This window comes from Alosa pseudoharengus, unplaced genomic scaffold (genome assembly GCF_046254945.1).
Source record: "Alosa pseudoharengus isolate Yale_2024_CS ecotype anadromous, Long Island Sound unplaced genomic scaffold, YU_APseudo_1.1 YU_APseudo_1.1_scf_23, whole genome shotgun sequence".
Taxonomy (NCBI): domain Eukaryota; kingdom Metazoa; phylum Chordata; class Actinopteri; order Clupeiformes; family Clupeidae; genus Alosa; species Alosa pseudoharengus.
In genome coordinates, this window is record NW_027468685.1 from 32,514,221 (window position 1) to 32,540,256 (window position 26,036).

The 26,036-nt window shown below is 39.0% G+C and overlaps 1 protein-coding gene across 2 annotated transcripts in view; it reads right to left on the reverse strand.

The window, feature by feature from the left end:
• Positions 1-26,036, reverse strand: part of nup98 (nucleoporin 98 and 96 precursor) — a 124,989-nt gene that overhangs the window by 97,372 nt on the left and 1,581 nt on the right. Inside the window, exons 2-3 of one of the 2 annotated variants that reach the window (XM_076302394.1) lie at positions 8,033-8,143; positions 1,690-1,785 (exon numbers count right to left, since the gene is read on the reverse strand). In XM_076302394.1, coding sequence (XP_076158509.1) covers positions 1,690-1,785; positions 8,033-8,111 — 175 coding nt within the window. In that variant the 5' untranslated portion in view covers positions 8,112-8,143. The remainder of the gene's footprint in view (positions 1-1,689; positions 1,786-8,032; positions 8,144-26,036) is intronic. The other variant, XM_076302395.1, reaches the window with a different exon arrangement.

Genomic DNA, 26,036 nt, shown 5'->3' on the forward strand with positions numbered 1-26,036 from the left:
TATATCTGTATTATTATATATCCTGATATAAAAAGATTTTACTGAATGTCTGATATTTATGACAGCACACTATATGCAGATTAGCTCATAGCCTAGGCCTACTATTTTTATTACAACTCTACCTCTTTAATTCAGCTGTCTGGTTGAAGCCTGGAAATATTGTAAACAAAGTAGCATAGTTGGCTAGCTTATCACATAGTCTACTGATTGGACTGTTCAGTTTCCCCATGTGTGTTTAAGTTTCAAGGTAATATTTGTTCTCCTTGGGACAGGCCCTTTTGGGAAACGTTGGTATTGAGATGATCAGTCAACTTGTATGCAAGAGTTTTAAACACCTGTGTGCGGCATGCTAATGATGCTAAGCGGATTTAATAGTAATTTAGCTAGCAGTCTTCTATGCGTCTTCTATGTGTCCTTACATACACGATTGTGAATGTTTTATTTGGATTGCGTTGGCCGAGTTGCGCGTGTTCATTGAGCAGGAGAGGGAGGGAGGGAGAGGGAGCGAGAGAGAGCTGGCAAGGAGAGGAGGTTTACTTCTATACTGTTTGGTAAAGTTGAACACATAGTCTACAATGAAAGCAACGAGAGGCATAAAAATTATTATTTATTTATTTATTTTTGGACAACGTAGGCTACCGGTAGGTAAAGCGGGAGATGTGTGTTGCTTATGCGGCCGCGTAAGCTGCAAAGCACTGCATGAAACACTAGAAAGGGTGTGTCACGGTTCTGCCTTTTCACACCGCGACACAGTATCGTGGATATGAGTGTCGCGATTTCGGTTTCGAATTGCCTATCGTTACAGCCCTACTAGTTTGACCACTTTTCTGTTAGACATCTGTTACACACCAACTACACAAATGCTCATCCAATCAATAACACTGTATTAGCATGTTATTCCTGTTGTCAGTTTAGCTTTCCATTTGAGATAGACACCTCTGTTTGCGCTTTCATCCAAGCAAGGAACTCAACTGTTTTCAATCTGATAATTCACTAAAATGCCTTTTTACGTTCATTTGGCTTAGGTACACCATAAAATACTTAGGAACTGCACCTAATGTAGGGAAAGTCCTGGACTTTGTCACTACTAAAAATGTCCCCATAATAAAAACATCACAGTTTAAAGGGTCCACCCCCCCAGCCTTTATCGTCGTAACCTATGCAGATGCACTCCCCTACAAAATCCCCCCAGTCACTACTTATTTTAAAATGGACCTATTCAAGTTATCTGGTGAAAATATTGTATTCTTCACAATATATCACAATATAAAAAAATCACAATATATATTGCAGAGAACAAGGTATCACAATTTCATTTTTTTTTTTAAATAATACTGTGTTGCTTTAATAGGATTTCCTTACAACTGGCAAATTCTCAATCAAGGTGTTTGTAAGAACCAATCAGTTCAAAGTGTTTGATACATGATATTCTTTAGAGGTGGTAGTAACAAAAGTCTGGCCACAATAGTGAAGGCCAAGATTTTTGTTTTCCTTTTTGTGGTCATCTAATGTAGCTAGAAAGTCCAAAATATCAATGACCTCACCCATACATCATGCAGCCTCCACCCTTCTAGCTTACTTGCTTCTCCAGCAAAGACAACATGCTTTGTTTAATCCTTCCCTTCTGTCCAAAAATTGTAACAGGTTTATGTCAAGCAATTTCCTGATAGCCAAGAGAAAAAATATAACCTGGTTTATTCTGTGCAGCTCCAAAGAGACCACCTGTAGTGTTTGTGGTGCCAAAGGCTGACGATCCAAAACCACCTGTTGCTCCAAAACTTGTGGCTGTAAAACCATTCAACAACACCATTTCAGCAAAGGTTTTGTCTATGTGTCCTGGTAAAACAATTACCAATATTATATCCACAGAAGTGAATAAACCAGTGGGATGACACTCATACTAATACATAAAAATGATTGGCCTAAATGAACTGCCCATATGCACTCTCGACACAAATGGGGGCCCCCCTTCTTCAACAGCTAGTACATAGAGCATAGATACACCAGCAGAGGCGTCTCATCTCAAACAGAATGTGCAAATGCAATAGGGTCAATCCATGTGAAATGAACCAATTTTGGAAAACCTTCCTTCTCGACCCCCTTCATTTTTTTTTAATTCACTGATATTGGCCCTCATTTATCAAACAAATGCAGATCTGAGCGCAAGAATAATCTCAGGACAGGGGTGATTCATGTGTGTGATCTATCAAACATGTGAATCACTCAAATTCCAGTGTAAGAATGAATGGGTTTTGGTAAATGTGATGGCAAGTGTAATTCAAATATCACCCCCAAATATTATAATTTAGAGGATATGGGAGGTGCATAATAGATAATACGTCCAAAAGAACATTTTCTGACCTGGAGATAGCCATGGTGACATTGCAAGTCCAGCTGAACTAGTTAATTTTAACACATGTGCACACAGAATGCACACAGAATGCAAAACAGTCATGTGATACCACCAAATGCATTCACTACAAAACCATACGACACATGCCATTTGTACCTGAAAATAAAACACACAAATGTGTCCATGGAACACTTAAGACAGGTTGGAAGAAAGCAGATTATTTTCTGCACAAAAAAGCCTAATTATGTTCTGCTTTTTAAAATCCACAAAATTTTAGCAACAAAAGTAATTCTGTTCACACGATGGGTATCTTAAGCCATCAAATCTGTCAAAATAACGGGCTACATTACGGAAAATATAGTCTACAAATGTGCAGGACAAGTCTTTGGTCTATCGAGACTATCCATCAACATAACTCTCCAACTTTCCAATCCTCCGGCGATTTACTATGCTATGCTGACCCAAAAACTTGCCTACACGAGTTGAGACTTGAGATTCACTGATCACGTTCAGATTGATGAATGCCATGTTTTGCGTACAAATTACATTTGCGCCATCCACCCGAGACATTTTCTCAGACAGACACTCAGACAATTTTCTGTTGTCTTAGCACAGAAAGCACTTGCACATTGTGAGTTAACTGTAATTTTGCGCCCAACCAACCGGGGGAGGTACGTCGTGTCTGAAAAAAGTGTGAGCATATTGAACCAGAATGAAAGAAGCAGCAGCAGAATAGCCATCGGGCTCTTGAATGGCTGTTTTCTGTTGCACTGATGCTGCTAGTCGGTACATTCCGCCTGACTATACTGACACTGCGAGATCAGATGGATAGGTGCAGGGGTGTGCACTGATAGTCGAATAATCGAATAATACTAACATAGCATAGCAGTCACACGATCACGGTATAAGTTCTGCTACAAGTGTCACGGTTAATTAAGCTTGCAGTCGCAAGTGGATCTGAGACATTTTCCCTTTACTTTGTTCTGCTAATGTAATAATGTATGTGGCAGAGAAATAAACAATGCATTGCTGAGAGTGGTGGCTTAGCACACCGTTCTTGTGGTTGGTGATTACTTCCTCGACTAGTTCATAATGGTCGTTCATTTATTTGTTTATTAAGTTCAGGGCTTAAATTTTTTATTTTTTTCAAAATGAGGGGGGGGGGTTCCCCCCTTCAGTGCTTCACATAGGGGGGGATTAATCCAGTTTATGGGTGATTAATACAGTTGGGGGGGGGGGGGGCACATTTTACAAACTAAAATTGATTAAGAACAAAGTCCTCGACGTTAAGGATTTTCCTTATTACAGACCTTTTTTAGACCTGACTTGATGAAATTTAAGACCTCGGATGAAAATCTGACCGTTTTTAAGGCCTTATATTTAAAGTTCAGAATTTTAGACTTTTTTAGACTTTTTAAGACACCGCAGGAACCCTGATTATCAGATTAACATTATCAGACAGCGCTGTAAAATGTGTGCGGGAATTTCTTGCATTATGACGGCTAGAGTTGCGGGACTTAAATAAATTATGTGCAATACCCGCAATCCCACGCTGAAATTTAGACCTTGAAGTTAATGTGTTAGACGACGTTAAGGTAGAGGGTGAAGTTCTGGTGAATACTTAAAACTGTATTTTTTTAATGCAGAAATAACATAATACAAAAATTCATAGGTTATACTATCCACATTGGTTAATATAAAAATATATCTAGCAGCTAGGTTGCATTGACCAAGGAAGTAAACATAACCATTGCCAACTTCACGAACGCGAGTTCAGCACAAATTTTTCATTGTGTGTTTAGCTAAAGAATTAAACTGGAATTACCATAAACCACAGTGGCAACTTACAACAATTAAACAGTGTGGCCATTAGTAAACATTAACCTATATCAAACCTGCATTAGCATACTCATCGCTGTCTTAGTCCTACTCACTTCCACTCATGTTTTTGGTTCATGATAAGAAAAAACGAAAGCATCGACATGGGAGAGATGGAGACTTGACCGCTGTCGGGACACTGTTACAACTTCACTGCCAGGGGAAAAAACGCTCACTCTGAGTAGGCCTACTGGTGGCCAGTAATGTCTGATGCCCTCCATTATGTTCCTGACTCTTCTCATACTTTTCTTTACTCTTTTTCGTCTCATCTCATCCTCGTTGGGCCGCCCACAGAGCGGTCCTTGTGTACTTGTGCCAGAGCAGCCATCCCAAACCACTGGGTCCGGCAGAAGACAGTGAGGCCAAGGAACCTACATCTTTCCATCCTTTCTTTTCCTTTACCTCTTTTTCTAATGTGTTCTTAGTACTTAAATAATTCAGGTTAGCTTAATGTGTCTCTTCCTTTTACCATGTAACCAATATATGTCATATTCAACAACGTTTCATTTCAACATTATTCTCTTTTCATTTAAAATTATTATGTAAAATTATGTAAAAACATCATTTGAACATTATTCTCTGGTGTTCTGATTTCCATTTCTATGGGACAGGTGTTTCTGTGTTAGAACGCTAGTGTTTGGTTGTGATGATTCTGCAGATCAATGAAACCAATGCTTGCGCCAACTTTCATATCTCGTGTACCAGATAACGTCTGGGACCAAAACAGTCCTCACATTAGCCATATTGACAGGGTCTAGTCATAAACAACATACCTCTGAACTTACGCCTGATCAACTTCCAATGGGGAGAACCGCCTAAAATAGCCTACGTGCAATACGTGCAGCTTCACCTGTCAATGAGGTCCTTGCAACCGTAAAAACATAGTTTTTTTTCAGTGTGAAAAGTAAAAGAATGCCTTAATGGAAAATATAACGTCCTGTTACTCAGGGTTCAACTGCAGGAAGCAAAACATTAGGAGAGGTCTCTTCAATTAAGTTTTTATTGCCAGACATATTTTGCCAGACATTTTTACCCACCAAAACTATACAATGCTTTTCATAACTATTTTAAAAGTAGCCTATCATTAGCCAATAATAAAGCTTTTCAGAAAGCTGCAGAAGTTTGGAATTTCCACTGCAAGTTCCATTCAAATGGGATTAATTTGACCATTATGTTCCTCTTTACAGTTTACTAACAGGAGTGTCACGAATGTAGGCACAGTCAAACTGCCTGTGGATGACTATATTAAGCTTAACTTTACATGTCATAACATCAACTAAACATAAGTCACACATTCATTCTATCACTTGTAATATGAACATAGCCAATTATCTCACCTAGTTGTAGGAAATAGGCTGTGTCATACTGAAGTTCCACAGTTAGCTAGCTAGCAAGCTAACCGTTTTACATGGGATATTATGGTAAGTGTAGCTAAGTGCTAAATTTGTCTTCAGCATTGGGGTATTGGAAACAAATTACGTTGGTAATAGTTGACATGAGTAAGTTACATAATTCTTCATAACTGCTGTGTTAGTAAAATGATTGAATGTCCTGTGAATTAATAACTAGATGTAACGTCAACGTGTGATTACTAGCCATCTTTCCCATTGGAATCAATGATATAATGTTAACTTGTGTTAACATTATGGGGCGTGATGCAGATTAAATGTACCTTTAAATGTATCTTTATGATGATGCACCATTAGTAGGCTACGTAAAGGCATGCTGCACACACTTGTTTGGGCTTACGAGCCGGCCAAGTAGTAGCACAGGCTGACGCGTTAATCGTGTGCCGCCAAAGATTTTTTCACCGTCACTTGTTCTGTTATCTACAATCCTCTTTGGCTGCTACTATTTTGACTCTTTGGCTTCGATGCACTGTTTCTTGTCCTCAAACTGCCAGACACTTTCTAGCAAATATTCTAAGAACATTCATGTCAAAAAGTTCCTTATTTTCAACTGAACTCAAAGATAATGAATATAGTATGAATATAGTATTTTCTGTTTGTTATGCCCTTTATAATGTGTGTAGGCCTACATTTTTTGCATGCACTTCTGTGGTAGCATTTATTTCAATTTATATCAGCTATATATCTGAAGAATATATTGTGTTGCCTCAGGTCTGCTGCACATCTTTTGAAATTTGATTTGAAATAATCAAATAGACCTACTTCTTAAGTTAAGTTAATAAAGTAATTTGCTTTGCTTTCAATTGAATTCCAATCAAGATACATAATAATTCCTTTATATTGTTAATATAGACTCCTGGAAAATTCAGAAATGCAAAATAATCGAATTTTATACATAATATACTATAGGAATTCAGCGATTAACCGTGATTAAAAAATGTAATCGTTTGACAGCCCTACTATGAACATATTTTAAAAACTCGGGGAAGATGAATGAATCAATGAAGAGCCAAACCAACGTTATAGACTTTAAAGTTCAACGTGTCTTTCTCTTTTATTATAATTTTCGCTTTGGCGCCGGCATCAGCATAGTTTCCACTCACTGTTGATGATATGTGCAGTACCCCAAAACCAAGGTAATGTGTGGTTGGCTATACCCCCATGATTTTTGGCTATTCAAACATGTTGTAGATTTGTATTGACATAATTACTATGTTGCCTTTTCTATCCAGTAGGTGTCAGTCAAGGATAAGAAATAGAGTAGTTCAAGTAGTTGCGTAGAAAAAGATGAAACTAAACAGTAGGAAAAACAAGACAAAGAAAAGCAGCATACAAGTGCAAACGGAAATGTAATGTGTGAAACAATACATAGCAAGTAAGTACATCGTTGTTTTGCTGGCCAAAGTAATAAACCCGGCACACTTTATTTGTAGATGGTTGATGGAGTTGACAGCAAAATTGATGCGAATGTAGCACAGTAAAGTAAGATGTGCTAGCTAGCCTACTAGCTTGTGATAAGTTTTCTTTAAAGCGACACCAAATAGTTTTTTGTACCTTAAAATAATGTTTCCAAAATCGTTTCAGTGGTTCATTAACTCGTAACAGGGTGAATGACACTTCTGCATTCGCTTCACGGCTCTCTATTGGGTATAGCCACAATATGTAAGTTTGCCAGATCATATATTTCATATATTTTAGTGTGCAAGCAGATGTAAAAGTTTGCCAATGGGTCGTTGCGTAACCTATTTCTGTCATTAAACCCAACACTAGGCCTAAATTAACTAAATCCCATAGCCTAGGTAGGTTAGCAACACAAACTTGAGAGATGGAAGTGAGCAAATCAACTTAACATTAGCCTATTATTACTTGCTGCTGTGTGGCTACAGCATCACTTCAACTAACAGCCATGTCTCGCTGTTTATGGCATGACGTTTATGGCATGACAGCTACAGCTTGAAAGCTGCGTGTGTGTGAGAAGAAATGTAGACTAGGGGAGGCACTAGAAGCATGCCATGTGCACACGCATCTCTCTGCAAAACAACACTGTCATTCTTAAAAGTATCAATACAAATAAAATTAGGTATTGTGACATTTTTTATTTAGGGGTATTGCGGTACTTTTGTAGTCGGTGCACTGTGCAACATATTTCCTACATTTTGAGTATTTCTGGGGAATTTTACTTTTATGTGCAGACGTTCCTTTGAGATGTAGAGGTGCACCATATCAGTAAACAAAGAAAATGTGAGGGGGTCGAGTGGGAGGTACTGGTTGATTTCACATGGAATGACCCAATACCAACTGATGAAGGACAAAGCACAGCATTAAGTAATTTGAAGTGTATTCAAATTTTAGTCAAGTGAAAGTGACTTAAAAATATTTAAATACAACTTACTTTGTTGGCCAAAAGTGGATGTTGTACCAAATCCCCCAGTTCCACCTCCAAAGGGAGCACCAAATGACTTGTTAAACATCTTCGAGTAAAGCCAGCTGCATAGGCCTACACCTTTTGGGAGGGGAAAATGATTATGTATACATACACACACACACACACAGCATCCTTTTTGACAGCTATTCACTGCTGTCTACAGGGATGACACTGGTAGGTAAGTGAAATATTTGTGTTGAAACAAAGAAAAGTAGGGATGGGAATTGACTATTCCCATATGATGATATTGCGGTTCTTAACATATTGTGATTCCTGTCTCCCATATTATTCAAAAGGCATTAAAAAAAAAGGAAAACTAGATGTACCGCTAAGCGGTAGAATATATGGTTAATAGTTTAAACTAGCCTATGTAAACTTCCGACAATTTCAATATTTTACAACATATCGTGAATGAATGGCCATCAGAAGTTGTCGTTAGCTGTAGCCTAGTAGATGCCACGAGTGTTTATCACAACAAACTTCAAAAGACGCAGTAGGCAGTTGTGCATTCATATCATACAAGCGATAAAAAAGTTAAACCACTCAAAAAAGTGTTATGCTACTTATCCTACCCTATGTGAGAGTAGGCCTGCAAAATGCACCGCAGATTCACAAATCTAGCTAGGTTTATGTGTTCGCAATTATTCTGAAATAGGCTATGCGTAGCAGTGGCACATAATTTCAAACAAACCTACGTTGCATGCTGCGCCTGTGCACCTACTTTGGGGGTCTCGGATGATGCTGGAAACAATTCCACACACGTTTTTCGCACCGCAGTAATTATGATAATTAAAATCAAAACAATAATTGTTATCTTGGTTTACAGTTACACTGGTAACTGTTACATCCCCACTACGGAGGCAGAAATATTTCTGCCCATTTTATTATTAACGTACGGGCTTACTGTAACATATTACTTCACACAAAGTTGTTGGTGGTTAGTAACCCAGACAGTTAGAAGATAAGGTATGTTATGTTTGCTATATTGGCCCGCTGTGGCATGATTAATTGCAGTCTCTGAGAACTAGCAAGTTATGAATTGTGATGGTGAGTTTTGGCTATGGTTATGTTTGCTATTCTGGCCAGTTTTGGCAGCCTCTGACCACGCGTAAGTGAGTTATGAGTTGTAGTAGTATCGACCCAGTACAGCAAACAACTACACAGCGCTTCTAACTTAATATTGTTTAGCCTAGCCATAAGAATGGATTCATACAGATTCCCAGTCTGAGCTGGACACGGCTATGCGTTAGCGCAGATGCATTGAAACTTTAGCGCTGTGATGTCGGCTCTGCGGTCATTAAAACATGTCCGTTTCCCCGACCTTCAAGTGTTCAGTAACAGAGAGGAAAGTTTTAACTCAAATAATTTCAGATGCCACATTTCTATTCCTCTTGGATTTGTTTTGTCAGATCATCTTCCTAGGTTAACTTTGTTCTTTGCATGAGGTGAAGTTTCAAGTTCAGAGAATGACAAGTTTGCGTTCATGCAGCACCAATACAAAATCATTTAAAGGAAACGTATGTAAGAAATCTATTTGAATTAATCATAAAATGGCCCTGATATGTCACTAGACATTAAGAAATCATGTTTATTTCAAATACTTAGATCACTGACAACAGTAGTCCGGCCAGGATATTGTCATTCAAAAAGTGAAGTTGCAGCCCTCAACTGATGTTGATGTTGTCGTGTTATGTTTGGCCTGATGCGCCACCCTCCACCTATCTACTAATCACGAAGTCAGTAGTGTTTCGGCATCCGGGTTGCCAGCTCTGCCAGTCAGGGGAGATGGGGAGGGGATACACCGCTCTACAGTATTTTGAAAGTGATTGCAGTACCAGTTTTGGCCACAATCTTACATACGGTTCCTTTAAGCCAAAATCTTTCTTTTTTAATTATTTTTTTATCTTCGACGTGGATATCAAGGAAATAACATGCTATTTAATTCCCTTATAATAAATAAATTAAAACACGTTTGGACTCAGTGTTCCTGTGGCATCTCAAACTGTGCGTGCACAATATAAAACTTGAATTCAGTTCCACCCTATCATTAGACTATATCTGCCCTACAAGATTTTCGGCCGAGGAGCCGCTACTGTTGACACTTAAACACACAGGGGGAAATTGAACAGCCCACCCAGTAGACTATGATAGGCTAGCCAACTAGGCTAGGCCTGCTTTGTTTAGCTTACAATATTTCCAAGCTTCAACCAGAGCTGCTGACAGCTGAAGCTGTAATAATAGTAGGATATAATCTGCATAATGTATGCAGTCATGAATATCAGAAATTCAGTATTTTCTCATTTTATATAAATTGAATATCAATATCATTTTAATATCATATTATATTGTATATTATTATTAGGGCTGTCAATCGATTAAAAAAAATAATCTAATTAATTACATACTCTGTGATTAATTAATCTAAATTAATCGCATATATATTTTTTGCTGTGAAAGTATTTTAAATTATTTAAATATTTAAATTCTAATGAATCATTGAATAATCAGCATTAGTGACATTAAAGTTCAAAAACTCTTTTATTATTATTTTCACTGTTCAAATAATTGCCATAATAATCTATGATATGACCTAATATGATAAGGAAATAAATTCAAAAGTGCTTCGGAAAGAAGTTTTTTTTTCACATACAAGGCATTTGATTGCAGAGGACTTTATTTTCAACACTTTATTTTTTATCCACACCATCAGGCCGTTTTTTAAAAGTAAATGTTCCAATCAATGATCCAGGCAGCACGTTTTCTTCTCTCTCCTTCATATTACAGTCTAAATTTTACTGACTAGAATGGCTCGGGGTCAAAGGTCATACGGAATCGATTAATCTGCACTAATTTTTTTAATCAGTTATTTTTTCTCAAATTAATTAATCGAAATTAATCAGTTATTTTGACAGCCCTAATTATTATATACAATGTATATGTTCACTGTTCAAATCAGTCCAGTTTATAAACTGGACTGATTTGAACAGTGAACATATAAATTGTATATAATAATTAGTGCTGTCAGTTAAACGCATTATTAACGGCGTTAACGTAAACCTACTTTAACGCCATCAATTTTTTTATCGCGAGATTAATGTTCTTTTTGGTGTAACAAACTTTGTAGTTTTTTCACAAGCTGTTGCAACAACTAGTAACGTTAGAACAACTACAACACCACACTGGATCTAGCTAGATCGTGCTGCATGTACACGCCCCCTTTTAGGGGAAAGGGAGCTGTTTGGATAATGGAAACCTATGCTGCATAGAAGTGGGGAGCGAAAAGGGGTTATACTTACTAAATCTTGAAACAAACGTGAATAAAAGGCACAAAATAAGGTTGGTGTAAGAGTTATCTGTGTGTTTATGGGATTAATGTGACCATTACGTTCCTATTTTTTGCTCTTTCCAGTTTAGCCTACTAACAGGAGTGTCACGAATGTAGGCAGTGTCAAACTGCCCGTGGCTGACTATAACTAAGTTCGGCAAGCTTAACTTTACATGTCATAACATCAACTAAACATAAGTCACACATTCATTCTATCACTTGTAATATGAACGTAGCCTTTTTCCTACAACTAGGTGAGATAATTGGCTATGCCTGTTATACTGAAGTTCCACAGTTAGCTAGCTAGCAAGCTAACCGTTTTACATGGGATATGGTAAGTGTAGCTAGTACGTGCTGAATGGGTTGTAATGTTGCCTACATCGTTTCGACATGAGTAAGTTACATACACATAATTCTTTATATTCTGCCGTGTTAGTAAAATTATTGAATGGCCTGCAAATTAATAACTAGATGTAACGTCAAGGTGTGATTAGGCTATCTGTCTTTCCCATTAGAATCAATGATATGTATGTTAACTTGTTTTCCGCTAAAATGGGGCGTGATGCAGATTAAATGTAGCCTATATGATGATGTGCCTTTAGTAGGCTACGTAAAGGCATGCTGCACACACTTGTTTGTGCTTACGAGCCGGCCAAAGAGTAGATTCGATTCCCAGTCTGCTGAATGGTGTTTCAAATTGCTGTGGACACCGATGCCGACATGAGTGCGATGCACTCTGCTTTTGACATTCATGAACTGTACATCAGATTCCATTCTTTTCAATACAACTCTGCACACCAGCATCGCACTTTGCCGCCGTGTAATCACGATTCAGTTATATTTGGTCAACGCCGCTCCATAAAATACATTGCTCATCCAGTGTTTGCGTGTTAAAAACTTCGGTGGTGATGTGTGTGGCAAGTGGCAGTGCACCATAGACTGTAGGCCTATAAAATGGCAGTGCACTCATATCGAAAAGTTCCTTATTTTCAACTGAACTCAAAGATAATGAATATAGTATTTTATGTTTGTTATGCCATTTATTAGCTATATTTCTGAAGAATATATTGTGTTGCCTCAGGTCTGCTGCACATCTTTTGAAATTTGATTTGAAATAATCAAATAGACCTACGTCTTAAAGTTCAGTTAATGAAGTAACTTGCTTTGCTTTCATTTGAATCCTAATCAGATACACAATAATTGCTTTATATTGTTAACATGGACTCCTGGAAAGTTCAGAAATGCAAAATAATAGAATTTTAATCATGCGATAAAATCTATCTAATAAGGAGACTATAATAACGCAAACATGGCAGTCATCTACACATATCCCGCCCCTCCCGCAGCCAAAAGTTGACATGTGAATACTGTTGTGAATGCATTGTACCAATCATGTGTTGTGATCTCGCAGCTGGAGCGAGGTTGGTGACATTAAGCCTTGTGCACGCGCAGTTCTGTCTGAAATAGATGCTCGATAAGGGCCCAAAATGTGTTGCAATATGGCCACCGAGTGGAGGGACTTGCCTAAAAGGACTTTGCTAACCCTCCCATTCACTACGTTCATCTACAGCTGGATTATGGTCACCAAACATCAGGCTCACCACAATGGGAGCAGGCCTTTTCAAATGCTGCATTGTGGAACTCACTCCCCTCATCTGCGCTCTCGACTCCATCTCAATACAAAACGGCTCTTAAAACCCACCTTTTCAAGATAGCTTATGGACTTTAATGTGCCTTTTTACTACCACTATGTTTTTTTTCTTGTTTTTAATTTGTGTGCTGATTATTGGGTGCTTTGAGAGGCTATGTAACAAATAATCAAATGTAATTGGCATTATTATTATAAACCCTGACTGTACATACACACCGCTGCCGACTTGAGCTTCCAAAGAAGCTCTGGTCACCCAGTCAAGGACGCTTGTCAAAAAAGTACAGGGAAGCTTTGGCCGCTCTGACGTGACTGCATTTTACGTTCGATCATGTTCTATCTTAATACTTTATTTAAAGGCCGTCTATTCGATTGGTTGCTGGTCGTTGGTCGCTGAGCCGCGTCATAGCTCATTACCATAAAGTTGACTGACTTTCAACTTTCTGCTTGACGCTCAAGTTTCTCAAGACACCCAAAACACGACACCGACAGATTTGCCACTTCTTGCAGCTGAGAGAAGCCGGCTTCCATTGAAAATGAATGACTTCCTTTTTAGCTTAATATGCAGGGTTTTTTTTACTTAATTCACCTTAACTTAACAGCTACGGAGTCATTGGAATGGGTATATGGCTTTTTTTGGGTTGAATGGTGGCAGTCTTGTTTCCTCCTAGTGCCTGTGAGCGGAAAAAACACCCTTGCAACTTTGGGACGGCGGGCCGACGAAGTATAACAAGTGTAACGAATTGCTTTACTGCATTTAAATGCACATACACGCCAGGCACCGGCTAGAACAAGGTAGCGGTGGAGTTTCTCAGACATTCGCCATGACAGAGCCAGCGAAAAAGAAGCAAATACCGAGAAAACAGCGAAGAAATTGCCAATACTGCCTAGTTTCTCCTTAAGTCCCTGCGCTGGCTTCCAATAACTTACAAAACTGATTTTAAATACTGTTGTTTGTTTTAAAATCACTAAATGGGTTTGGACCAAAGTACCCATCAGACAGGCTTCAATGACATACCCTCCACACCACTCAGACCATTTTTTCAATAAACCCCTCTGTTGGAAGCAAACATGGTGAAGCAGCATTTGGATGCTATGCAGCTCAGCTCCCAAACCAACTTTCAGATGACTTAAAGGGACACCAGGCAAACCTGATGCTTTTTCTCTACTAAACTCCCCCTCGCTCTGTCTGAAGCTCTTTTCCTTTTCTTTGCATCTTCCGTCTAGGGTTTTCGCTACTTCTTCGCCGGCTCTGCCATTATACACAATTTTGCAACAATCGCTAGCGTTTCGTTAGCCTGCCTCTGTGCTGTGGATGCAGGATGTAAACTGATCCTGCTTCGGTCGGCGGGTACGATACACTGAACTTGCAAGTGGGATATCAGGGTTTCCCGCAGCACTTTGCAGTCAAGGCGGCCGCCTTGCCAAAACATGCCTGCCGCCTTACCTACATCGTCAAAAAAAAAAAAAAGTAGTCCGCTGTGTTACTCTGTCCTGTTTTCTCCCTATAATTCCAAACTGTGACCAACTCCAGTCTCCCTTCTTTGCAGAACTCATTAAGAAAATAATAAGAAACTTGCCATAAATCGAAAAATAATCCGTTTTTATAATCTTTACATAATAGCTAGGATGCAAGTTTTTGATTTTTGGCAGGGTGTTAGGTATAGGCCTAAGGTTTTCAAAAATCCATGGATACAAGTTGTGTGGCCCCCCTAGTGGCAGTTAGTGTTGTCACGATACCAAAATTATGACTTTGATCCGATACCTGCCATAAATATCACGATGTTCGATACTGAAACGATACTACGGCGAAATCCTAAGATATCTGGAAAAGAAAAGACTCATACCTCTTCCAAGTGTATTGAGTCATTTGTGTTGAATTCGGTGCACTTTTGTAGTGTGCAGGTCAATTCTGGGTTCGAAACTTCCTACATAATTATTATTTTTATAGTCAGTAAAATAGTAGGCCTACTTTGTGTGATTAAGTCCTTTATTTTTTGTTATAGTTCATTTACATTGTGTTGTGTTTTGCCAATAAAGTAGCTTTAAAAAGCCAAACTAGGCTAGATCAAGGTCAGTGTTGAAATTACTGCATGCAAATCACTGAATGCTATGCAGAGGGGCCTAATCTTTAGGCCATCTGATGTACAGTATAGGCTTCCCTAGGCCTTCCCGTGTTCATGGGATTTCTTTGACAGTTGCAAAGGGAAAAATGTTAGGATAGTCTTCTTTGCGCCCAGTGTACAAGTACGACGTTCCAACCACTCAGGTCTTCGTCAGATAGGCCTACACCATTACCTGTTGCAATATGTCTGTGTGCATTCCTACATTAGCCTACGTCTATTTCTTTGATAACATGATTTGCTACCACGTAACAATAAGCCGCTATTATTATTAGGACTCAACACGCTTTGGTGGTATTATATGCTGTGGGCTTTAATTAGCGCATTTCGGGTAGCCTATCCTACATCTGGGCAATTATTGAACAAATTGCAGTCTACATGCCATGACAAATATTACCAGTAGTACTGACCGAACATGAAATACAAGTTATGGTAATGTTATGTCTCGTCAAAATGATTACAGCTCGTTATGTCTCGTCAAAATTCTCGTTCTTTGAACAAAAATGTTGGGATATGTCTGCGAGGTGTTTAGCCAAGTTCCATGCGTAGCCTACTGCTTTTAAATGACTTTGAAACATATTTCACAAACGGGCCTCTGTGTACCTGATGGCTTGCCTTCACTATTCGCGATGTATCCGAAATAGTTTCAGATTTCACTTCACCTTTTGTTTTATCCACAAGGCCGAGGAGGACGGTCGGCAAAGAACTAGGCCTACTGTATGTTGACGTTGGCTGCGCACTCACTCTCTCAGAGCTGCCTGCTTGACACGCCCACTTGCCTAGATGCGTGCAAGGAGCAGTGAGAGCAACAGTTCACGCAGACACAGAACGTTAATTTTAAGTTTTTAAGTATCGATTCTAAAAACGTCGGAAATCGTATCGTTTTTTGCGTGAAGGCATCGTGATACCTTTTTAGTATCGATACACCGTGCAACACTAGTGGCAGTTATCCATAAAATCCAAAATGGCCCCCGCCGAAAAGAAAAAAGGTTACATCTCAGCTTCCTTTAGTCTTAAATTGTTGTATAATGTATTTTCTCTACTTTGTTTGATACAAGGAATCCAATTTTGATATGATCTTATTTTAAGTCCATTTCCATGTAGTATCATGGTCATATTTAGCTCATAAACTGTCAATATCTCTGAAAAAGTCACATTGAAATACTCAGGTCCCTAGACCCATATTTTTACCTCCAAGGTATGATTTTCTTCGTTGATTGGACAGGTCACTATCACTATAGCAGGGCTCTACAGTGCGCCCATTTCACTCGCACATGCGAGTAAAAATGATGCTGTGCGAGTGCAAAAAAAATATTTAGGCGCACTGGTGCGAATGACTTCTAACCATGTCAATATTTGTCTACAAAATACACCGCAACATCGACAAACATTACTGGTGCAAACCATAGAATCACATCGCGAATGCAGCATAAAAACTACACCTCCCATCAACGTTAGCAGTTTCGCGTTGTGACTCGCTAGTAGTCGCTTCTATCAAATCCAAGAGCGCGCAGAAAAAGCGGAAAGTTAGACTAGCCAGCCAAGATGCAAAGATTGAAGAAATTAGTTCTTCTATCCACCGAATTCATTGGATATAGGAGGAACAGGATGAGATTCTGAGAATGCAGTGAGAGAAGGAAAGGTAACCCAACATGCCTTTTAGCCCAGTTGACGTATTGGCTGCAATATGCAAAATATAGCTGTAGCGAACCGGCACAAAAGTAGCCTCCTGTAATACTCCCATTTTATTCAAAGGTAGAACGCTACTGACAACTCCAGGCTTCCACGCATGCTTGTTTGTTTACACCGAATACAAGCTTAAGTGCAAAACGAAAGTAGGCCTAACATTTGCCTACTGCCCCCATCAATGCAGATATTTCAAATAAAAACTAAAAGTATAAAACATATATCCTTGATTAACCTATGTTGGGTTTTGTGGAAGAGAAAATGGACTGTTTTAGTAGTAGTATTAGGCAGTATGCAGTCAGATAGGTCACCATGGGCATATTTGGATTAGCTATAGATGGATTCACAAATAAATAAATTAGCCTACATTTGGCAGGATACTTGATATACAGGCTAAATGCAAATATGGCAATGCATTATATTATTTTACATTAACAAAATGTAGGAAAATAGAACAGACTGAAAATAAAGTAGGCACTGATCTTTAAAATCCTTCCTGTAGCCTAAATGTTGTTGCCGTGGAAATGCATGGATTCAAGTTGCTGCTACTGGAAGAAACTGTAATCCATGCATTTCCACTGAATTATTTTTGGAATCTGATCCCTTATCATACGGGTTCATTCTTACTCGTCGCTCGACTTATCGTGACTAAATTCAAGATGGCTGCAAACGCTAAACTTCGTGAAGATACTGTCTGTATAAATTGCCTTGTAAGTAAACCACCAGTGCTTTTTCAAAGTTCTCAATGTCTCGTTTTAAATGTCAGGGCCCTCGGAAGTCTACCAATGAAGTGTGGAGATACATTGAGCCTCGTAAATGGTGCAAAACAGTGATTTATTTGCATGGCTAGCCCGATGCCGAAGCACCACCATTGAAAAAGCTGTTGGTAGCATCGGCTAACTAGCACCAGATTTTGGAGTGCAGGGGACAAGCCGAGATGGGCTATGTATACGTTCACACTCGGTATCATGTTTCAACACACTTTAGGTCAATATCCCACCGGAATTCTCCTTTAAGGCTGCAACAATGGTCCTTTTGGTCACAACATGTGATTTTTGACACTATAGTGATAATGACCTGTCCAATCAACAAAGAAAAGCATACATTGGAGGTAAAATATGGGTCTAGGGACCTGAGTAATATTTCAATGTGACTTTTTCAGAGATATTGACAGTTTATGAGCTAAATATGACTGATACTAGATTTAACATAGAAATGGACTTAAAATAAGAACATAACAAAATTGGATTCCTTGTATCAAACAAAGTAGAGAAAATACATTATGCAACAATTTAAAACTAAAGGAAGCTGAGATATAACCTTTTCTCTTTTCGGCGGGGGCCATTTTGGATTTTATGGATAACTGCCACTAGGGGGGCCACCCCAACTTGTATCCATGGATTTTTGAAAACCTTAGGCCTATACCTAACACCCTGCCAAAAATCAAAAACTTATCCAGAAGTGCCCAATTTTCATGATTTTTCACATATTCCTTCCCAGCTATAAGTGATATGTCTCAGAATCAGAGCTAGTGAGCAGAGCTGAGCAGAGCAAATATCCCGCTCCTCGCTCTCAAGAATCAGTTAAATCGCGAACAGCCACAGCTCCGTTTAATTGTCAGGTGTGATGAAATGCTTTCATATTCCACTTTTTATGTCATAAACGTTGCAGGCCTATAGAAAGGTTTTGTGGTAGGATTGTCCAATGGTCAAGTTGTTGCGACACACCGATGCTGGGTTCATCAGTTTTGCGCACGTTTAAAATGTTTAGCCGACCGCGTAATTTGTCATTTTCGTTCTATAAGTTTCACTTTTCATGTCATGAATGTAACATGCCTATGATAAGGCTTTGCAGTTGTCCAATATGGTCAATCTATTGTCTCAATTGACCGATCACAAGCCCGCCCCCTTTTACTATGTCACAATGAGGACTTTGGAGGACCTTGGTCAATTTTGAACTTTCTAGTGTCCATTCTGTATGACAATACGCCGGTTATGCGAATGCTATAATGCTTCTTTTGCGAGTAGCCTGAGTAACTAAATAACTAAAGAGTTCAAAAAGGTTCAAAGATAAGCCTGGGATACTTGTAGAAGTGACATCCGATATCCTGACCGTGTGAAACGTTAACATACATAGGCCTAACTTTGCATAACTTTGGATAGGTTGCTACTTTTCAGTAAAGAAATCTGAGTGTGTACGAAAATGTTCCCTTTATTTGTGTTCATAACTACACATAAAAACATAACTAAATCTGGTTTCCACTGTTGAAATGTCAACATAAGCCTACGCAAAACATTATACCTACCTTGCAGGAACTGAACTTGCATATTCATACGATTGGAAGACGCGAAAAAGGCTACACCTTTAATCACGTATCGCCTTACACACAACAAGAATACTTTTACTTTCAGCTTTGCTACCTTGCCATGTTTAACTTGGGATAGAAGACTGTTCACAGAAATAAGCTAATGATAATTTTTTGAACAAACGCAATAATAGCCTACTCGATGCATTATTGATGGCTGAATGAGAGATAGCCAATGTCTTCTACAGATTGAATCATTTGCAGATTCAAAACTATGCTATGCAGTCTCAAAATCTCCAATATTAGCCTAGACCTAGGCTACTACATTGCCCACATTTAAATTAGGGCTGTCAAAATAACTGATTAATTTCGATTAATTCATTTGAGAAAAAATAACTGATTAAAAAAATTAGTGCAGATTAATCGATTCCGTATGACCTTTGACCCAGAGCCATTCTAGTCAGTAAAATTTAGACTGTAATATGAAGGAGAGAGAAGAAAACGTGCTGCCTGGATCATTGATTGGAACATTTACTTTTAAAAAACGGCCTGATGGTGTGGATAAAAAATAAAGTGTTGAAAATAAAGTCCTCTGCAATCAAATGCCTTGTATGTGAAAAAAAAACTTCTTTCCGAATTTATTTCCTTATCATATTAGGTCATATCATAGATTATTATGGCAATTATTTGAACAGTGAAAATAATAAAAGAGTTTTTGAACTTTAATGTCACTAATGCTGATTATTCAATGATTCATTAGAATTTAAATATTTAAAATACTTTCACAGCAAAAAATATATATGCGATTAATTTAGATTAATTAATCACAGAGTATGTAATTAATTAGATTATTTTTTTTAATCGATTGACAGCCCTAATTTAAATTAATTATAGCATAAGCGGGCACTGATGAAGTCTAGTGCAAGACAAATTACGTCCGCAAACTGCAAATGTCATGCGTGGTATGGGTTTGAACTCGGAATGGTTTCTTTTCAATACACTTCTATCATGTTTATTTGAACTCCTTCTAAAGCAGCCATTCAAAATAAGTAGGCTATCGTCCGACCGAAGAGAAGCTCTCTCTCCACCTCCCCAACATGAGCTGCTTGACAAGCTAGTTACTCTCCCAAGTTGCGCGGGAACCAATTGGTTCTGCAGCACTTGGTCCCGTCTTCTATTAATCCTCGAAATATGGTTAGATTTTGTTATGGTCAACACTAGGGGTGTAACGGTTCATGTATTCGTATTGAACCGAAACGGTACGGGCGTCACGGTTCGGTGCATGAATTTACACGGAGAATACACAGTATAAAAATACATAAAACTTGTGTGCGGATTAATTAATGTCATGCGCAATTACTGTTAAGTAGCAAGAGTTACGGGAGTTCTTTAGTGACACCTAACGCTAATCTGTAGCCTCGCCTTAGCTCTGAAGCTCTGATTTTTGTCAGGTCGTCGGTCGAGTCAGTCAGTCAGAGATAGCAGCACTAAGGTGGCGACCCACATTATAGGATCCGCTGGTCTCTTTAAGATCGCAAGTTTGAGAACTTCAGTTACAGTAGTACAAGCGAGAGAGTGGTGGATAAGGTGAAACTGTGTGTCGGCGCTGTTCAGCAGTTGTTGGGTATGTGAGTGGAAATATATGCTACACATATTCGAAGCAATCACCCAGATGATGTAGGCTACCAATCACTGAAACGAGAAAAAAAAAAACTTCCCCTGCGCTTCACCAGCCTTTGGATAGGCTACACATACAAATAGGGCCAAAACCTATGGCTTAAATGATTTTGTAATGACAGAAAGCTATGTAAATCGCGTAATTACCTTTATGTTGTTACTTGTAACTTCTCACATGTGGAGCTGGTAGTGTTAGAAAGTGGAAAGTGTCAACGCTAACCAGGCTAATAAACAAACCATGCTACGGTGAGTTAACGTTGAAGGGCAAAGTCACGTGACTTCTAGTTGTAGTCTGTTTATAAAATGAAAGGAGCAATTTCGTTTTTTAAAAGAAGGCAAAATAGTGTGATATTTTCACAGTTAGTTAGCTAGATTATTACTGTACACACACTGAAAAATATTGAGGCAAATTGTAGACCCTTCCATATACAACTAAACACAGATGTTGAAGCTCTTGCTTAAGTGGATTTTTAAATCATTATTAATCATTATTCGATGTAATTTTCACTTTCAGAAATAAGAGATGCTGTAGGCCTGTTTTACAGCTGATTGTCTTATTTTGTTTAAAACTTACAGATGGAGTCTGGGTACTTATTGTACTGTTTAGCCTACATGTTACACACTTCAGGCTGTTGCAGATAGCTCATGGAAGAGACTGTATGACACTAGGTGGTACAGCCTGAGACATGCACAATAAAAAAAAAAAAAATTGCTTTCTGCATTTTTGTTTTGCTTTTCCCTCCATTGTACCGAACCGTGATGTCCGAACCGAGGTATGAACCGAACCGTGACTTCTGTGTACCATTACACCCCTAGTCAACACCATATGTTCGCACAGACCTGTTTATTGAATCAGAGTCACATCTGCAGCTAATAAGGTAAACTACCTGCTAATTGTTTATCCAGTTAACATGCATCCCATTAAGATCCACGACACCGGATTTGTTTGTCCTCAATTTCATCAAATCGTTGATGACAGCGGACATTGTGAATGTGTCCTTCTGCATACTGAAGGCCTTTCTGACCTCTGTTTTTATATCAATATTACTTGACGCCCAGAAATCCAGCATACACTGTTGCACTCGGCTAAATGGGGGTGCTGCGTCCCCATGTTGAACACGCGTTCTCGCACACTTTCCTGCAAACTTGTCCGACTTAGCAACAGTAACTATGGGACTGACAATGGGAGGAGGGGCTTGGGATCGGTCAATTGTGTTTCATGTGACGCGCAAAAGCTACATTCATGCATTGTTTTGCTCCAGTTGAAAATGTTTCTGCGTAATTTGTCAGCTGGCGTCAGGCGTATCTAATCTAGGCCTCTCTTATGTTCAATCAGATTCGCTTTGCCCACCCGTTTTTTCTGTGCCCACCCATTTGAACATTTCTGGCTACGCTACTGTTAGAAAAGAAAGTTATAAGTCATAAGTGTACTATTCCTACAAACAACTAGATACTAACATGTAAGGCAAGAATAACCATGTGGTGACACAGTTTCAGTGAGTAAAGATTCATTTTGGAATCTAAGAGGACAAATTTCGCGGAAACATGAGTGTGCGATGGAGAGCAAAGAAAAACATGAGCAATTTGAATATGTTTCATATCAAGTAGAAGGCTAAAGTAAAACTTGGATGCTAAGCCTGTATTCTTTAGGCAATTAATCCCACTGATCCCTTTAGTTTAAGGCTTATGTGTATTAACGTTGTCAAGCGTGTTTGTTGTTGCACTATCGGTGTTGCACTATCTTTTAAGATTAATGTTCTGAGTGAAATATATTGCCGTTGCTCTTAGTTCTTTGGGATTTAAGTTTTCTGTTTAAGGTGACAATTCGTCTTGTAGATTATTTCTCCCTCTTTTAAATTGGAGCGAGCATGGAGTGATTTCACTGGAGCAGGATGATTTTTAAGTGGAGCAGGGAGCGAAATTGAGCGGAGCGACCTGACGCGAATTTGAGCGGAGGAGCAGCCGAGTAAACAGCCACCTGCTCTCAGCGCAGTGTTGACTTGCGCCTCTTTTTAAGATGGTGAGCTCAAACGAAGGCAAGCCCTCTAATCGGACGGGCAAGACTGACAAATAGATGGGCCTAGGCCCGTCCAGGGCCGCCCGTGGCTACGAGTATGCTTTCTAAATTATTTAGCTAACTCCATCCCCATCCACGAACTTAGGCTATTATGGCCAATATCTTTGAAAAAATTTTTTAGGAATTATTAGGAAGACATGAATTCTGGGTGGGTTTTGGGCATGCCTCAGACTGCACAGTGGTGTGAGCGGTATTGGAGCAGAACAAAGCGGCCGCTCCGGCCTCTAAATTAAAAAGTGCTCAGCGCTCAAATTCCATCCATATTACACAAAACTATAAAATAATCTAAACTTCATTCACTCTCGGTGTATAGATCAGGACATGCTTGCGGAACAGGCTGCAGGGCAACAGTCCTGCATGAAGATAGGTATTAATGGTCCAATAGTAAAACAGTATAATATACTCTTGTATTCTCAGTGCAATTACCAAAGGGCCCTTGAAATGTTTGACTGATCACATTTGCACATTTTGTTGTTTTGCACTTGTAATAGTCTTTGTTAAAATTGCACAAAGTACACAAATATTTTGAAATATTTGTATACTGTGGTATAGTTTGTTTGGTGTTATTACTTTGTTAACTGTTATTTTGATTTTTATAGCCTGGAAACCAGACTCTCTGACTTCGCAGAGAGTCTGGCCTAGATCCATAGGCATTCGTTTATTTCCGGGTGGGAGGGCACAGTTTGAGGTTTAAAATCATTGGAGTTCCTTTGAACCAATCACTAACAACCGGCGTTTCGTCATACAGAGAAGTTTCTCTGCAGCACGCCCCTAACAAGCACGGGTGCAGCTTATCAGCAAACAATCACACGTTTCATCTGCGTAACTCTCGCCAAAATGCATCATATAGTGCACTTGAATGTACCCAAGTCAAACTTTCATATAAATGCATAAGTACGTCCAAAGCGCCACTTTTAAGCTTGTATGCGTTGTCGTTTTCGGGTGAAATGACCTTTTGAATGGGATTGGTATAGGGCTACTACTTATTTGATACAATCGCGTCAAAATCGCTATTTTTCAAATACTATGAAGGCTCGACACAACATGAAACTTTGATCGAAGTATCATCAGTGTCTCTACACATGAACTCGAGCATTGAGAACATTATTGGTGTACACAGAGTTTACTAAAAGAGAGGTTTTGAACAACTCACTTGTTTTTTCTGCTCGCTGCCATTTTGCCATCTTGCAAGGAGTGAGATGTCCAAAATCTTTCTTTTTAGTAAACTATGTGTACACGAACAATGTTCTTAATGCTCGAGTTCATATGTAGAGACTGATGATGCTTCGATCAAAGTTTCAAGTTATGTCGGCCTTCTTAGTGTTTGAAAAATAGCGATTTTGACCCGACCATGTAGCCTACTAAACTACAGTTTGACTCGGGTACGTTCGTAGCCTATTTCAGGTGACAAAATCTATGACTAAAGTTTAGCTGACGATATAACATCCTACTCCACTGTGACTTCGTTCATGACACTCCTGTTAATAGGCTAAAGTATTACTTACATTTGCTCAAAGATTTCATAAGTACAAGTCATTTTCGCTCCCTACGTTGATGTATTCCAAGCGATCTGCTTCAGGGGCGGGGACGTAGTAATTGAAACACCATGCCTGGGTACGTAATCGCTCTCAGGGACGCCCACTGTTCGCTGGTTGGTCGGCTGCCCAACTGCCGAAGTAAACGAAAGCGGATCAACCTATTCCAGACGGAGTACTGTAGGGAAAATAAATCGACCGGAAGTACGTAGACAGGCCAAGGCCAGGCTAGGATTTTTAGGTTATCCTGGATGAATTTAGCCTTGACTTGGTTTCACAAAAGAGATGGCACATAAGTTACCATGGGGATTTATTCTCTGCACCTAGCCTGGTCCCGACCAGGCGAACAGCCAAGCTAAGTTAATTCTAATGGTAATTATGTCGTCTTATTGGTTCAGCTAGCTGTCATTCACATCAGACCTCCGTGCTAATTTTTTAGGAGCTTTATTCCATTTATAAACTATTTGCTAAATGTATTTGCTCTCAAAACAAAACAGATTGTGTGCCTACTACCATATAGTTATTATTTTAATTGTGATAGCCTTATAATTATTAACATAGGCCTAGGTACTCTTTGTTTGCTTATTTTATAGGCGTCTGATTAATAGCCTACTGTAGTTGATTGGAAGTGGAGCGGCAAGTTCTCGGAGGTATTTTCAACTATAATATTAAGGTATATCATACTATGTGCATCTTTGCAGAGGCAAGCGCTTTCTTAATGACGTTGCGTGCAGAGACAAGAAAGCACTCACACGTGGGTGCATACGTAAATTTGCATTCAGTTGGTCTACCACGCCTACTCCCGCTGTTTTACAGAAATAGCCATGATTCCCCATTCCAAAAAGGACAACTTTACTTCATTGTTAGTCTATATCAAAAGCGGTTGTTCACTTTGTGTGAATGACGCTATTTTCCGCGTCTTTTATTCCAACCGTGGGCATTTTGGAGCAGAAACGAGAACGCGCACACATCCTGAATTACTTACACTTGGCTTGACACAGTTGCTCCTACTCATCTTGGATTGGCGTTAGTGAAACGAGTTTAGCTAGGATGACCAGACAACGCTGTCAAACCTCGCTTTATCACTTATCTTGGATGTCTTAATTCTGCCTTTGTGAAATACCCCTCTGGTTATTTATTTAATATGACGTGTTTAATAAATAATTGTTAAAATGTACAGAGTCTGTAGTGTATCGCACAAACAAGACGCCAGCACCCACAACCCCCCCCCCCCCCCCCCCAACCCCCACCGGTCGGGCCGACACCATAAGCCCCCCACCCCGGTCGGACGGCAACCGAGATTTATTTATTTATGTATTCATTCATTCATTCGCTGCATTATGCATTTAATTACAATTGATGATGCATTTGTCTTAATATCTATATTTTAATTTAAATAATGGTTTTAATTAAAGTAAGTTTAAATTAAATACTACATAATACTTTAAATACTTTTTTTCCCCACAAGCTTTTATTTATCATGGTCTGCTATTGTTTCTGGCTGTGTAAAGCACATTGAGTTTTGTCCAGCAAGATTAAATTCTTCCCTCATTGACTGCTGTAGCCTATGTAGCCCAGATCATCCCGGAGATACT